The sequence below is a fragment of the Erithacus rubecula genome (assembly GCF_903797595.1).
Source record: "Erithacus rubecula genome assembly, chromosome: 2".
Classification (NCBI taxonomy): domain Eukaryota; kingdom Metazoa; phylum Chordata; class Aves; order Passeriformes; family Muscicapidae; genus Erithacus; species Erithacus rubecula.
In genome coordinates, this window is record NC_136685.1 from 36,538,209 (window position 1) to 36,555,008 (window position 16,800).

Here is a 16,800-nt window from a genome sequence, read left to right on the forward strand (position 1 = left end):
CATTCCTTCTCCACGCTTAGTGCAGCTCAGGCAGCATAGTGTTCTATGGCCAGCATGCAATTTTTTTCCCTTAGTTTGCTTATGATTCAGGTAAATTATTTTTTGCTATTCTGGTCAAAGCATAAACTCCTGGTGATAGTACAGCAATCCCAGAAATCTATTAATCAAGCAACTTTTATGAAAAAAAATTTGCTCACAAGGAGCCTGTATTAAATCAGTGAATTAAAACTTAATATAAAAATGAAAAAATGTTCCTCTGTTAGCTGATATACTCAAATACAACAGGATCAAAAGCCAATACAAAACATAAATAATTTTCAGTTGCTTTGTATTCTTTTAATTTAACATAAAATATATTAAATTTGAAAATATATTCAAAAACAGCTTAGCAATCATATGTATTTATGTTTTAGATGGTATTAATGAACTAAATCCACAAATCATAAGAAAAAAAAAACAAAACCAAACATATAAAATTGTTTCAGTAATATAACAAATTTACAGCCAGGGAAATTATTTGAAATGTTGCCCAGATGTTATCTGTCACATAATGTATTTAAATGGATGTTCTTTTAGTTGTATTGGCAATTTGTATGCTGCATTTTTTTTAAATTATAAATATTTATTTCTTAAAACCAAAAGAGACTGGACAAAATGAGAATTAAGCAGTAGGTTGACCTCTGGTAGTAGGGCTTTAAGGCAAGGAGATGGAGAAGGAGACACCCTCTTGTGTTTGTGATAAAGGGCCTGGATTGGAAGTAACCTTGCGAATCTCAAGTGGGCCTCTGATGGTTCTTTGTTCAAGCTGTCATAAAACATTTTGACAGGCCAAGGCTATCCTAGCATAGCAACGTGAAATAATGCTGGCCTGCATTTGCAGACATTGTTAGATGAAAAAGGGAGGAGGAAACCAAATATAAATCTGAATTGCTTGACTAAACTCCTCCATTGTACTTGTATCTTCAAGTGTAGCACTTGAGGTCAAAGAGAGATGAAGGGAACTGAAATGAAATATATGATGGTCCATTAAATGCACTGCTTTAAAATCTGCCTCAAAAAAAATGTTTGCTTGTAAGTTTTTGTTCTAAGTAAGTGCTTGTTGTAAGTTACATTTTTGAAAATCCAGTCTGGTACTTCAGTGCAGAAGAATGTCTAGCTATTATAGAGCAAAAGGCCACCAAAAGGGTGTTCACAGCTCTGTGACCAAGCTGATGACCACAGCACTGGGTTCCATCTCACTCTGTACATGGCTATCAAATGAAATTAAATGCCACACCTAAATCAACAAATGAAGGAAAACTAGCTTGGCAAGAAATTACTTATATCTGGTGCCATGATTGAAGAAAGATTGTGTATGCTAAATAATCAGGCTAATTTGCTAGATAAACAGATTTGTTGAAATTAAAATGAGGGACAGGAACACTTATGAAATCTCACAATTTCTGGATCAACTATCAATTATTAAGTAGCAGCTTTCCAATTAATTAATTTACACTTTCAGTGAAATTTTTAAAAAAAGTCACCAATAATGGAGATAAGAAATGATTTAGTTAGTGTATCCCTTTTTTTTTATATACTGACATACCAGAACACATAGTTGATCTTTTCCTTCAAGGACATAACAGTAATTTTAAAAGTAAAAGTAGCAGCTCTTTTGAAGGTGTGAAAAGCTTATAATGCATTATGAGAGGCAAATTTCAAATCCATCACTCCCAGAAGAGTAGCATTTAAGTAAAATGAAATTTTTGACAAATGCTTTAAAATCAGCTGCACTGCGAAGTGCATGATACATAATTCTTATCTCATTATTATTTTCCACCTTTCTGGCACATTGTACGAATTGATTGACTAAAGCTGCAATGATGTCACAGTTTAGTTTGACACTCACTGCATTTAAACAATTTAGATTGCCACACACTCAAACTTAGGAAATGTGATCAATTTCCAGCTGTTTTTTTCAGGAAACAAAGATAAAACAGAATCTTGATCTGATTTTCAGTGGAACTTTGGCTAGAATTATTAATTTAAAGAGGAATGCATTGGAAAATGTTTAGAAATTATGAGTAGTGGCTACTTCATTTTCATTACGTTTAGATGACAGCTTGTGATTTTAATTTATCTAAAACAAGCCCTATGGCTGTCATAAAAAAAACCCTCCAGTATTCTGATGGATTTAATCTACAATTGCAATTATTGATAGACAATAAAGGCTAAATACAGCATAACATAAGTAAATAGCATGTACTAATATGAGAGTGACCAGGTATGGGAAAGACCAGCATTTCCTGGATCAGAACTTATGTGCAGTTTAATTCTGAAAATTTTTTCAATTAGGTTGCTCAAAACAATTTTGCAACTCAGTTTGACACACTTCCTGAGTTCATGACTAATTGTAAAACAGATGAAAACATTCCTCTCCCCTTGCATTTTCAATTGTCATTAACCCAAGAAAGATGTGTTTTATTGAGTTTTCCAGGGTTCTAGTTTAAGTTGAAATGGCAGATGTGATTTTAACAAGAGAGGCTTTAGGTATACTATTCTTAGCTAGGCAAGTGATCCTAGATCACGCAACAGTAATGAGGTGGCTGACCTTTCTTTTCATATTAAATATTCTATTTTTAAGGACATTTTGTTGTGTAAATATTGACGGTGCTACTGTATTCGCAGCAGCAGAACACAGCTTTTGAGCAGAACAGATTCATTTTAGGGTGAAGCAGTGACTCACACTTTCTTAATCTGAAGTTTGCCTGAGGTAAAGGTCAAAAAGTCACTTAGGCAAAGGTCTCTTGAATACTGCACCTCAGAGGGATCATTAGGACAACGTGAAATATGTATTCAAAGCAACCAAAAGAAAACAAAAAAATGCAGAATGAAAACAACAGTATATCATAGACATGTATAGAAATAAAACCATCTGTGTGAGCAATGTTGACTTTAATCTGCATTCTTTTTGTGTGGGTCACATTTTTACAGTGTTTAACTTCCCACTTGCTATTTACACAGCATTTTTGTATTTCCTATAGCATTATCTTTCATGGAGTCTTGGTTTAGAATTGTCTACACTATTCCAATTGGGAATTTTTGAAAGGGGGGAAAAAAGCAAAACACTTACAATGAAAGTAAAGTTCTTCATCCCCTTCTTGATCCGCTTTGCTGTAGCCACAATGCCTGAAAAGAAAGGAAAACACCAGTTTCACTAGTAAATAATGATTTACTTTTCACATCTAAAGTTCTGACAAAATCAGTTCTGCAGCCTGGGATTTTCAGGCACTGAGCACCTAACTGCTGTAGGCCCTTTGAAACTTTCACCTATAATTCTATTGACAGCACAGTTTTAAATAAATCATGAACGGTTGCAATCAAAAGGCTTTTGTATCAAATACCAGTTGGGACAGGTCCTAGAAAAAAATTCTAGTTCTGGTGAAAGGCTTCTACAGATAAAACAGAGGATTAAAGAACTTGAAAGTAGAACACTGTTTTACATGAGGTTATTCTTAAACTTACTGCTGTGTCTCTTTTTCTTGAATGTAAAGTCATTTAAAGGCTGATCAGATAAAGTGTCAGACTTCTCCATGTGAGAAAACTGAACAGAAAGAGAGACTTTGAGGACTACAGGTAAAGAACCTGCTAGGGGTTCCTTTTACAGCACATTTACGCAGGAAAAAAAAAAAAAAAAGAACATCGTGATACAAGTATCCTGCCAAAGTAAGAGGACAAACCATATAATTGATAATAGGATTTAAATGAAAACTGTCCTTACTAAGAACCATTTCTGTTTCAGTTTTGCAAATTACTATCCCAGGTTCGACTGTGTCTCAAGAGTTCACAAGAGTGGTGTCAGATGTGCTTACGTCCATCAAAGATGCAATACCTTCGTCCGATGATGAATCCAAACACCATGAAGACCAGGATGATTGTTCCTGCCACAGCAACCACAGCTATGATAATAACAGGATTCTGCTCACTGGAAACAGCTGTGGCTACAAACAGAGCACAGAGCTTAGTAAAAAATTAATCCCTACTAAGGGACTTCAAAAATTTAAGTCAATCATCACGAATTGTAGACAGTCTACTGTTGTAGACTGCCTTTGTCTGAAACAATTACATTGATGAAGACAGTCTAAAGAAGGAAATCCAACTCTATTAGAAATTCAGCTAAATTCTTTATGAATTAATGATTGTCTACATTGAATAAAAAAAAAAGCCAAGCTGTAATTTTCTTGGCCAAAGTGGTACATCCATAAGCTGAAAGCCAGCACTATTAGCATCAGTCACTTCTACTTCCCACTACTGATCTGCTGCACCTGTTTTGACTCCCTCCTAAATGTGGAGTCCTGGATATCCCTGTAAGAGCGACTGTAGGAGACTAAACCCTAACTCAGCTCCTAGCCTCCCCTCTAAAACTCATTGATATGACTTTGAGGGTTTCCTCAAGGAAATAGTGTCTTTAAGAAAAATGTTTGAGCTGAAACACTATTAACACAGATTTCCTAGGTAGCACATTTCAATCTCTTACTGCTATTAATCATTGTAAATGGCTATTATTACTTACCATTTGTTTCTGTTAGCAGGAAAAAGGTGCTTCCACATTAATACAAAATGGAATTCTCCATGCTTCAGAGAATTTACATGCTAAAATATCCACACATTATTGCTCTTTTTATTCAGATATGCCAATTCCATTAATATATGCAAATGTATACATGTCACATTAATGTAAACTGAGGATGTAAATACTTAGCCTGAGAAACCTTGAGGCTTGTTAAAAACATTGCTTGCCTGACATCTAATAAGGGTGGCCATGTTACCCAGACACATTGAATAAACACAGCTCTCTTAAACTCTGCTGAGACGCACTGGTTTGTAACAGTGAGCATCTGAACCAGAAGATGAATAGAGGATGAGAAATGAGGGACTGTGTAATTGAGAATGGAATCACAGAATCAAAAAATCATGGAATAATTTAGGTTGTAAAAGATCTCCAAGATCATCAAGTCCAACTTTGACCAAATGTCACCATATCAAACAAACCACAGCAGTAAATGCCACTTACAGTGGTGCTTGGAACACCTTCCTGGGTGGCCCATTCCAATGCCTAACCATCTATTTAGTAACAAAATTCTTCCTGAAATCCCCTGGTGTATCTTGAGGTTGTCTTCTTGTCCTATCACTAGCTGCCTGGGAGAAGAGTCTAACCCCCACCTTAAACAAGCTCCACTCAGTTACTCTTAGAGAGTGGCTCCTCCCTGAGCCTCCATTTCTCCAGGCTAAACAATCCCAGCTCCCTCCACTTCTCCTCATCAGACTTGGGCTGCTTCAAGCTTTGTTGCCCTTCTCTGGACATGCTCCAGCAACTCAATGTCCTTTTCAAAGTGAGCAGCCAGAAGTGGACTCATGGTGTGGCTTCACCAGTGTCAAATACAGAAGGATGATCACTATCCTAATCCCACTGGTCACAGTATTCCTGAAACAAGACAGGATGCCATTGGCCTTCTTGGCCACCTAGGCACACACTGGTTCATGTTCAGCCACCTGTTGATCACCATTGCCAGGTCCTTTTTCACTGGGCCACTTTCCAGTTACTCTTCCTCTGGCCTGTAACGTTGCATGAGCTTTTGTTGGGACCCAAGTGCAGGACTCAACACTTCGCCTTACAAACGTCATACAGTTGTCTTTGGCTCATCAGTTCAGACTGTCCAGATCTCTATACAAAACTTTTCTATCCTCCACCAGATCAACACTCTGGTCCAACTTAGTGTCCTCTGAGAGCTTACTGAGAGAGTCCAAATCATCAATTATAATATGAAATGGGACTAGCTAGCCCCATTAGTGAGTTTAGGGAAACCCCACTAGTAACCATTTACCAGCTGGATGCAGAACCATTCCCTACCACCCTCTGGGCCTGGCCATCAGCCATTTTTTAACCAGCAAAGACTGCACCTATGTAAGCCATGGCCTGCCAGTCTCTTCAAGAGAATACTGTGGGAGTCAGTATTGAAGGCTTTATTGAAGTCCAGGTGGACTACATCCCCTAAGCAGATAACTTAGTAATAAAAGGAGATCAGGTTGATCAAGCAAGACCTACCTTTCCTAAGCCCAACTGGCTTACTTGATCCATTTGTTGTACTGTATGTGCTGTGTGATCACATTCAAGATGATATGGCACCAAGGTCAGGCTGAGCTCAGCCGGCCAATCTCCAGTCATCTGGGACCTCAGCCTTTTCCTTATCCTTGGTTACACTCCTCCACCATCAAGAAAAGAATGGATATTTTCCTTGACTCTCGTTTTGTTGTTAATTTATTTATAAAAGCACTTACTATCTTTCATAACAGTGGCTAGATTGAGTTCTAGCTGAACTTTCACCTTCCTAGTTTTCTCTCTACATGACCTAATATCCTTATATGCTTCCTGAGTTGCCTGCTCCTTTCTTACAAAGATCATAATTTTTTTTTTCCTCTGAGTTCCAGTGAATGCCCCCTATTTAGCCAGGCCAGTTTCCTTCCCCACTGGCTCACCTTTCAGCATACAGGGATGGCCTGTTTCTGTGCCTATAAGATTTCCTTCCATCTCCTCCTGTTTGTTACCCATATGGTGTGCATTGGTGTAGATGGACTTCAGTTGGGCTGATTTCACCCCCAACACTGGCATGCCCCCCTTAGACTCATCTCTAGTGAGCTTGGTCTTGCCCCCTTTCTCTTTTAAACCTGATTTAGAGCCCCGCCAATCAGTCCTGCAAACTCATGGGTTAGAATCCTTTTATCCTTTTCACACAGGTGAACCCCATCTCTCTCCAGCATGCCTGGGGCCATGTGAACAGTCCCATGACTGAAATGCAGCCAACAGATGAAAGAGAAGGAAAAGAAGGAAACCAAACTGATAGCTGATTAACTAAATTAATGGTATCATAATATGGTTTACTTCTGGTACTGGTAGCTGAACAGGAATGTCTACACCAGGATTTATGAACTCCACAGAACTGGATTCCTGTTACAGACTTCAGAGGTTCCCATAGAAACAAATAACCCAGACTTTTCTTGGAAGAAGTGAGCCAATCAAATGATTTATTTTGTCACTGACACTGACCTGTACCAACTGTTTCCCCCCAAAATAACAAAGCCCTTGTTATACTACATGGATTTAGAATACTCTGCAGTGGAGGGAAATTACACACACATGCATACACACACCCCTCTAATTTTATTTCTTGAATAAACTTGTAATTTTTCTATATTCTCTCTAATGCACATGAGGAAGATCATACTATTCCTATAACTCTTTAAATAAATATAATGCTTATCTTTAAGTAACTATAACTTTCTGAGATACACAGGTCAGTAGGATGCTTCTGTAGACTTGTCTCTATTCCATTCATGCAATTTTTAAGAAATCAGTGGTGACTGTCTTGTGCAAGAGAATAGAGGCATAAGTCATACAACTCAGTTCCTGCAACTTATCTAGGCCATCAAAACAGACAATCCCAAGGAATGTTAAATTTCTGTAAAATACAGCATTTCCTCAAACTGTTCCCGTCTCTCTTTGAACTTCACTGCAAGCCTCACTTGGAAGTGAAGAGGCAAGCATCCTGTCATAATGGCCAGGGTGTAAAGCTTCATCCATCCAAAAAAGTTTGGAAAAATCCCCAGCCCAGACTGTAACCTAGCCCAGTAGCCAAGATAAGTGCATAGAGACTGACATATGTGAGTGGGTTGCTCTATGTAAGTGCCTCACAGATTTTGGGTACTGGCACAATCTGGAAGCAAGCAGACGATGTTTTTTGGGCTCTGGAAAATGTTGGGGACATGGTACACTGGCCAACTGGTAAGACAGGTGGGATGCAATGCATGATTTCTTTTTATATCTTTAAAAAAAAGCAGGGGAGGGGGCTTTCTGTGGGCATGGTCTGGTATAAATTCAGTGACAGCAGTGTAAGACATCTGCCTCAGTTTGGGTACTCTGCTGCTTCTCCTGTGTGATGAAGTCAATTTGCTGGTGTAAGGGTGAATCAGAACAGAGCTTCTGGAACGGACCCTGTGGCTTGGCAGAAACAAAGATTCTGGAGTGTTCTTAAAGGAAGGATTTTGGGATGCAGAAAGTCCTTTCAGGGGGTGCATGAATGGCTACCTGTCACTGGTGATGCCATAACAGTGATGACAGGGAATCAGCACCAGGAAAGAACAGGAAAGTCCTTACCTCTGTTCACATTGTCCTCAGGCTCAAGGAACAACGGTAGGACACAGGGAGTGGAACCTGGGCATTTGGCTACAGCTGATACTGATCTGAGCTATGAGATGTGCACATCCAATGAACACTGCTTAATTTAAAGGAGCTAAATTTAAACCAGCTTTTAAATACATGGTTGTAGGGATGGGAAATGCATATCTGAACAGCCTGGAGGATTTAAAAAAGGGTATCAGCTGAAAATGCTGTGCTGCTGCTCCAACAACCTTTTCTCACGCAAGCAACTTCAAATGCACAATTTCTGGAAAAGAATTCTTGGCGAAGTTCACCATGAAAAACTTCAGTGTTAACTGCAACCATGTATGCCAAATGCCACTTTCTTAAGTACTCTATGCCTTCTATAAAAATTTGTAGTATTGGAATTTCAGACTTTAGAGATCAATTTTACATATGCATAATGCTTCAATCTTGTTTGATATACTCTGATTCATGGAAAAAGGAAGAAGCAAAGACTTCATGACAGGTTTTGTTATGTGCTTCTACTTTAACTTTAGTGAGAGCTGTAAAGAAGTCAAAGATTGGACTCAATGACCTCAGAGGTCTTTTCTAACCTAACTGATTCTGTGATTCTGTAAGTGAAAAATCTGTTTCTATTATAAAATGCAGAGGATCATCTTTAGGTCCACTGGCTACAAACTACTTAACTTGACTTTTAAATACTTCAGTGAACCAAGACATAGATTGACACTTAAGTGATATTTTATACATTTGTGTGTTTTTCCAGAGGGGCTTCAGACTTCTGTTTCTAATAAACAGCCAACAAAAAAATAAGACTAGAGCCATTGATTGATCTATGGCAAACACAGTGTAGTATAGAAATAGCCTGTTTTTATAAAGCACATTTACCTCATAATTGTGATTTTTTTCCATAAATATATATGCAATACTCAATATGTATGATATGATCCACTACAGGTATAATATATATATATGTATTACATATCAGATAATATTAATATAAGGGATATAGTCCTCAAATATGGAAAAGTGGCTATACAATTTCTATCACAATTCAGAAAATAGCACACAATTCAAAAATCTACCCAATTAACAGCACCAACCAAACAGTGCCAACACGTGGAAGTGCCAGGAAAAATCCAGGTAGGTAACATGTCTAACTGAATGTGGTGGTCATGACATACATTCTTGCATAAATATGTATGTGTCTATTTTCTTCTTAAAATACTTTGACATGTTTAAAAGCTGCATTTAGAAATTCACTGGAATAATGAGAAGCCAAAGCCTCTAAACTGTAGCATAACATGGTTTAGTGCTCTCTTGCATGATACTTCCCTTGAGGTATTTTTCCCCAAAACAATCCAATAAAGGTCTTCCTTTAAAATGCTATCAATAGAAAAATTTGATGAGCCTGTAAGTTCTGATAAAACTATAAATATATTAAATAAATACATTTGTGTAAAACAATTTTAGAAGAGTTTAATGGCATTTGCTATTTTTTTACCAACATTTTCACTATTTCTGAAGACTGTACATGGGAAATTTTGGATGTTTTTCTTTGCTGAGAACTATGTTTTATAATGTTGTCTTAAGATAATGGAAAGTATGCTCCTTGTAGAATTTTTTTAATGGAAACACAGGACATTTTTCATGGCATCTCAAAGCATGTAGCTGGCCTGTGACAAAAGAAACCTGCTGTGCATCCTGGCCAAGAATCTTTGTGGTTTATATGGATTTTTTCATCATCTGAGTCGGAAAAGGAGTACAGGAGAATGGTCAGTGATGCATTTATTATAGGATTTCCTAATCTCCCATATGTTGACCAAATTCCAGTCAAAACTTTAGCTTTGAAATCATCTTTGCTAATCTTAGCAGCTACCAGTCTACTTATACTGAGTATGTAATAAATACTCAGATAATTAAGGAAATGTTAGGGAAATATTTTGATGCACTAATTTTAAACCACTATGGACAATAAATTATCTAATTAGCAGAAACTTATTATGACAGACTTCTAATTTGTTTTCCAGAAAACTATTCAAAATAAGAAATTACTTCTGGCTGTACCTCAGGTTCCCATTTTGCAAAATAGGGATTCTGCTATTGACTCTCTCTACAGATGGGAAGTATGCTATTAGACATGGAGCTAATAATATTAGTAATAACAGCTTACTGATGCTATTATGATAATTACTGTTTCAATTATGCCTATTAGATATGTGGTATTATTCATTATTTATAGTTTTTATATTCTGTGTGGAACTAAGGTGGAATCAAGACCTAACTACTGTATATTAAGAATAACCATAAGTTGCTCAGGTTAGTAGGATGCAATTAGTAGGATGCAATAATGTGTGTCTGCACACAGACTGCTGCATAGGGTGCACAGAGGGTTTGGCATCCACATCCTTTGAACTCATGGGCTATGCATTCCTATATTCCCAGCTCCAAATCCTGCTCACCTGATGTCAACACCAAGGTGAAGCAAATGCTCTAAACCAGGGTAACCTAATTTGGGTCTGCAATAGGGTGGTGGAGCTGCCAGGGGGACAGTTCCTGTGAAGGGGCTCAGGGCTACCAGGTCCCACTGATGGAAGTAGTTTTATTCTTACACAGCTTACAACTTATTATATGAGCCTGAAAAGAACATAGTATCCTTAAGACTCCCATTTCTTCACTAAATTAAATTGCCAATGAATTCAAAATACACTAAAGATGGACTTATAGCTGAAGACATGCACATAAATGAAACTACCAAATTGTTTTTATTTTTTTTTCAGAAAATAAAATGGAAAAAAATAGCCTGGAGAAGTGTCTGTGGGTTGAAATCTCCTCCTTGCTTCTCTCTTCAGTTACAGAAGAATCTAGGTGAGTTATTCAGCTCACCACTAGTCAATTCTTTTATGGGAAAAATAAATGTGCATTTGAATTTAAAAAAAAGTCTTTGAGTATTAGAAAAACAGCAAAGAAGGAGAACCTAATATGCAACAAAGCTCCTCCACCCATTATAGGACTAATTTTCACTTCTATGGTAAAATAAATTATGAAAGCTCACCCTTCAAAAGACAATGACAAAAATCCACATTCTTGTAGAACTGAATTCTTTCTAATTATAGTTATATTGCTTATGACTCTTTCCTTTCTTACTTTCCTCACTACCTCTAGAGAGTTAATTAACACTCTTGAGAGGGTTAATTTCCTGTAAACCTAATTCCTTACCCGTGGCTTCTTCCAGTGTGGCAACATCCAGTCTGGGACTGTAATTTCCATAACCAGCAGCAGTAAAAGCACGAATCTGGAAAACATACACTGTTCCTGGCTTTAGGTTATTAATAGAAGCTGAAGTGGACTTGGTTTTCACTGTTGAATAGGTCCTCTCCCTTTGATCCTGGAAACAATAAGACAAAAGATTAAATTACATTTACAGATAAGATTTTATCATGATTGCACAACAACAACTGACAGCCAGCCTGGGTAGTTTATTTCAATTTGCTGAATGCTCTTTTCCCTCAACAACAAAAATAAAGCATACTCTGTGGAGTATTACAGAACATTGTCAATGCAATGAAGAGCTCTAAGTACAACATAAAATTCAAATGGGATGCTCATGTTTTTACTCAGAAAACATCCAAACAAAAAAATGATTGCTTTTTTGGCTCTGAATAAATTTTGTGAAATTTTAATGAGAAAATTCAACTGCTGCTTTTCAGGGGAATCTATGAGGTCTAAATAGTTCAATGACAGGGAAATTTTTCTTTCATGGTCAGAACATGACAAACATAGAGCTGTACAACCTGCCTTCATTCTGCATTAATTCAGTTTATAAATGTCAGATTTTTTTTTAATTCTAGAGTACTTCAAAGTTACCATGAACGAAGTCCTGGACATTGTAAAATGAATGGAAAAACTGACTGACATCATTACTTTGACACTGTACCCTTCCATCACCTCTAAAAAATACAGTATCACCAATGTATAATTGGATGGATTTTGCATAATTTCTGCGGTCCTTCACTCACTTTTCACTTCAGATTTTTATCTCTGGCTTTTAGTCTTTTCTCAGTTTGAGACTCTAAGGCATAAGAGGAACCCAGGGAAAGAAGCTCAGTATGACACTCCACAAATTTGAAGCTGTAAGATTACAAACCCTATGAGTAATAACTCACTTTCAAATAGTACAAAAGCTGTATCACAGATCATTAGAGTATTCAAAAAGCTATACTTATTCATCACATTTACTGACACAGATTATGTTTCAGCATAGATATGTGAAGCCCTGTTGATTTTTGGTGGCAGATGCAACCCTGATTTGAAGGGCAGAAGAGATGAATTAACCAACCATCTGAATGCACCACATGACCAGAGAAGCATGAGCTGTACACAGCAGTGCTAATGAGATGGATACAGAGGGAAGGAATAAATCTGTAACTCATTTCAATAATACTTCACCAGCTAAAAGTGATGGAGAGCCTTCCCTGTCACAGTCAGTAATGCAGCAAAGGCTTTTGCTGAAATACAGGGCTATAAAGACATACATGATTTCTTTTCTCAGATTCAGTAAGGGCTTCTCCTGGTTCTTGCCCAGTCTGTTAATGGAGCAAGCCCACAGTCTTGGCTAGAAACAATTTGCCATGTCTTCTCCAAGAGAATTTAAATCATCTTTAAGTGAAGACAATGGCAGAATGTATGTTGGTATGTGAGAAAGAACAGGAATGCTTGAGAGATGAGAAACAAGTGTAAGGAAACCATAAACAGCTTCAGTACTGTAAGGCACAGTGGAATTTCAGTTTGGGTTTTGATGCATAAACAAGGCTTATTTGAATTGCCAACAGTTCTTGTATTTAAAAAACCCAAACAAAATAAACAAAAAAAAAATAAAAATAACCTGTGCTCAAAATCTCACAGGACAGGCTAACTTTGGAGACTTCAGGCAGTTTCCATTCCAGCCCTAGCCAGAAGTGAGAGGTGAAAAAAACCACTTATCAGAGTATTTCAGAATGACAAAAATGTTTGATTTAATTTGGCTCTAAAAGGAGCTGAAAGTTCAAATCCTTTTTCTTTTCTTTTCTTTTAAATTAGTGGAACAAAACTTAAACAGCCTCTCTCATTCTGAGCAAGAAGATTATGAAGTAATTTTAAAACTGAAATGCATTTTTTTGGAAGGAAAATAACCATTTCAGTATTTGCTCAAAAATTGCCTCTGCTAAAGTTGTATAGTCCAATTTATCTGTGACTGTTAGAATGAGCTTTTTATTCTCTTTTATTAATTTCACTGTACTAAGTATAATACTGGAAGATGTCCTTCCATTAAAAAAACAAACAAAAAAACCACCAACTTTAACATCAGTTCTTCTCTTTACAAACAGAAAACTGGCAATTAAATTGTGATGGTTATTTAAAATGAGTATATAGGGAAAATAGTAAAAGCCACATCCTAAAAGCTATCCTTATATAAAAAAGCTGGGTGTCCTGGTCATTTTTCTGTCATCTTAAACTACCCATTTAAATTATTTATTTTATTTGAACAAATTAGATACTACTCTGCACATTAAAAAAAAAAAAAAAATCCAAGGATTTTGGTTATTTATTTTTTTTTTTTGGTTCAGACTACAGTTTTGCCTTTGCTAAATATGTAAAGTTTTAAAAATACTTGGACTTTATTTGCATGTGCATGTATACACACATGCTGGAGGAACAAAAATCATCTGCTAAAATTAACAAAATTTCTTCTAAAGAATTATTTAACTATCTGCTAGATTTTGTTATAAGACTCATTAGAGTGAACAACTTAAACTGGAAGTTATCATCAACAAATAAAAAATCTATTCCCTTCCCAAATTATATAAAGATCTTTTGGTAAGTGTATTTGTGCAATTCAGCACTGAAAATTAAATATGACACTTGATATTACATCCAATCTGGGCTGAATTTACTTAATTCTGTGTTACCTAGTAAGATGACATGCTCTTTTTGATATAGGGGTACTGTTACCTTGCCAGCAGAAATGTCTTCATGACTGACCACAAAGGAGCCCCTTTATTATTTTTTTTTCTTTTTTCTTTTTTTTTCCTTTTTTTAAACCAAATGTTTTATAAAAATTAGGAGTATGTTTTGTAATGCAGTCAATTTCCTGGGGAATCTGGAGGAACCAAACTTAGTCTGGTCCCATGACAAACATAGAGCTGCACAACCTGCCTTCACTCTGCTTTCATCCAGTTTACGGTTGTCAGAATTTTTTTATTGTGCAGTACTTCAAAGTTATCATGAATGAAGCCCTAGACATGCTGAAATGAATGGCAAAACTCCAACTGACATCAGTAAGATTGCAATTTCACTGTACCAGAAACAGAGATCACTTCATCTACTATTGAAAAGCAGCCTTCAATTCATTATTGTGTTGAGAGAACAACTGAAAAATAAATTTCACAGTCCTGTTTTTTTTTTTTTAAAGGACGAATAAGAAATATTTATTCCCTAGAAGTCTAGAAGTGTTTTGAAAATTTTCAGACATCAAGTAGAAGTTGCCCAGCTCATAAGGAAATACAAAATGCAGTCGGGAGTTCTACTTGATCCATCATTTCAAGACTAGAATTACATTGATCCAGAAGGAAATGAAACAAGCTTCAAACACAACATAGAATAGATGCAAAAACAGCAATATAATGGTAAAAATACCCAAGTACAACTTAACAATTTTTAAAAAAAGGAAAGGAAGGCAGATTTCAAGTGTACATTTCATTTTTAGTATGCCAAAATACAATATATGAGACATATGATAGCAATAATAATTACAGGATTTAGCTAGTTATTAAAAACAAGCAAAATCTCTGACTTTGGAGAGATGGGGTAGTTGATAGCTGATGACTTTAACACTGTTCCACAACGCAACAAGCCAACATAAAGCAAACAGCACATTGTTGCACATTACAGATAATCTTAGCACTTACTTTCTCATAATACTTGATTTCATATTCAGTAATGACTCCATTGGGATGCTCTGGTTCCTGCCAGGAAAGCTCCACGCTCCTCTGCAGCACTCTTTCTTTCATTACGCCACTAACTTGCGAGGGAGCTGTTTGGACAAGACATGTCAATAAATAAAAAGCAAATTTGTTGGATGCCTAAAATCAAATGTCATTACTGATCCACCCCATGCTGAGCCACTTCCATTAAGGTAAAAGAAAGCACCTTTTCATGGCTCACAATTCAAAGCTAATGAATATTCTAGCAGATCCCCATTACTGTTCATAAACTTAGAACAGAAATCGAACTAAAGTGCAAACAGCAAAAGGTGTCATTGTTTGAGTTAGTGCAAAACTGAGATTGATGGAATAGGAAAAACAATTAAGCAAATTAATTCTGATGATTATAGCAAATCAAATTTTTAGATTGATGAGTAGTAAATTAAGAGTCTAAATATTTATTGCGTATGTTTCTGAAACACACAAAAAAGAGAAATAGTATTTTAGGAATGAAATCACATTTTAGGTTGATTTGATATGACTAATTCCAGCTCTGCTCAGAAATAATCTCTCACATTATCTAATTGCGACACGACAGTGACTAAAACAACTTTGTTAAGAGACTAAGCCCACTCTCCTTCATTAGTTCAAACCTTTCCAGGACATTTTCTCTTTAGAGCTAAGTTTCCATATTTGGTCTTAGCATTTTTTAAAAGACAATTTAAGGAATAGATCTTATGGAACAAAGGGGACACTGTCTTCCTCCACCTCACTCTACAGAGATATAAATAAATGCACACTTCATGCATGAACTTGCGTGCACAGTGAGTTTCCTAATGAATATCGCCCACAAAAAAAGACCTTTTGAAATTAAAAAAAAAACCAAACTCAATATAAAAGCACTATAGAGACACTGACACTCATATAAAAATGTTTGAGAGAATGTAATAAACTGTGAGACTCTGAAAAAATAACTTGCTTTCTCAAATTATTTTTAATGTGAAAGATGGCAGACACTTTGCTGATGTGCAGCATCAAAGGTGGCCAAACATCACAGTGTTCCTCAAACATACACACTGAATTTGGAACAAAAGTCCTGTAAAAACTATAGCACTTTGAAAAACACTTATGGTATTGGAACCATGCAGAACTTGATCTTGTTCTCATTCAGTTTAATGGAAATCAATTTTGCTCATGCAAAAGATAGAGAAGACCTGACCCTCAGCCCCCTATGGTTAAAAGCTAAATGCCATTTACAGTGATAAGGACTTAGTCTTGGAGCAGACTCAGACACAGGAAAGCTGTCTGAGATAAATTTATTAGAAATAATATATTAGAGATAAATTTATATATTTTTCTAACACAGAATCTAATATTGATACTTTATTTAATTTTTTGTTTAAAAAACCTGAAAATTCTAAATCTTTTAGGTAAAAAAATACCACCTTATTTCAGAACTATGTATAAAGCTTTCACTGTGTAAAACCATGCAATCTTTAGATAAAACACAATTCTTATCCTAAGCAACAAGGTGATCTTCACTATTTTTTTAAAATAACATAAAACATCTAGAATGCACACTCCTGCATAATTAAGTATAAAAACATAATGATAAAATTTAACTACTTACAGAAAAATCAA

At 36.1% G+C, this 16,800-nt stretch overlaps 1 protein-coding gene across 6 annotated transcripts in view; it reads right to left on the reverse strand.

The window, feature by feature from the left end:
• EPHA7 (EPH receptor A7) overlaps positions 1–16,800 on the reverse strand; it is a 151,925-nt gene that overhangs the window by 19,138 nt on the left and 115,987 nt on the right. For all 6 annotated transcript variants that reach the window (XM_079297712.1, XM_079297711.1, XM_079297709.1 and 3 more), the window contains 4 exons: positions 15,145–15,269; positions 11,417–11,585; positions 3,872–3,980; positions 3,113–3,168 (listed from right to left, as the gene is read on the reverse strand). In XM_079297712.1, the coding sequence (XP_079153838.1) occupies positions 3,113–3,168; positions 3,872–3,980; positions 11,417–11,585; positions 15,145–15,269 (459 nt within the window). The remainder of the gene's footprint in view (positions 1–3,112; positions 3,169–3,871; positions 3,981–11,416; positions 11,586–15,144; positions 15,270–16,800) is intronic.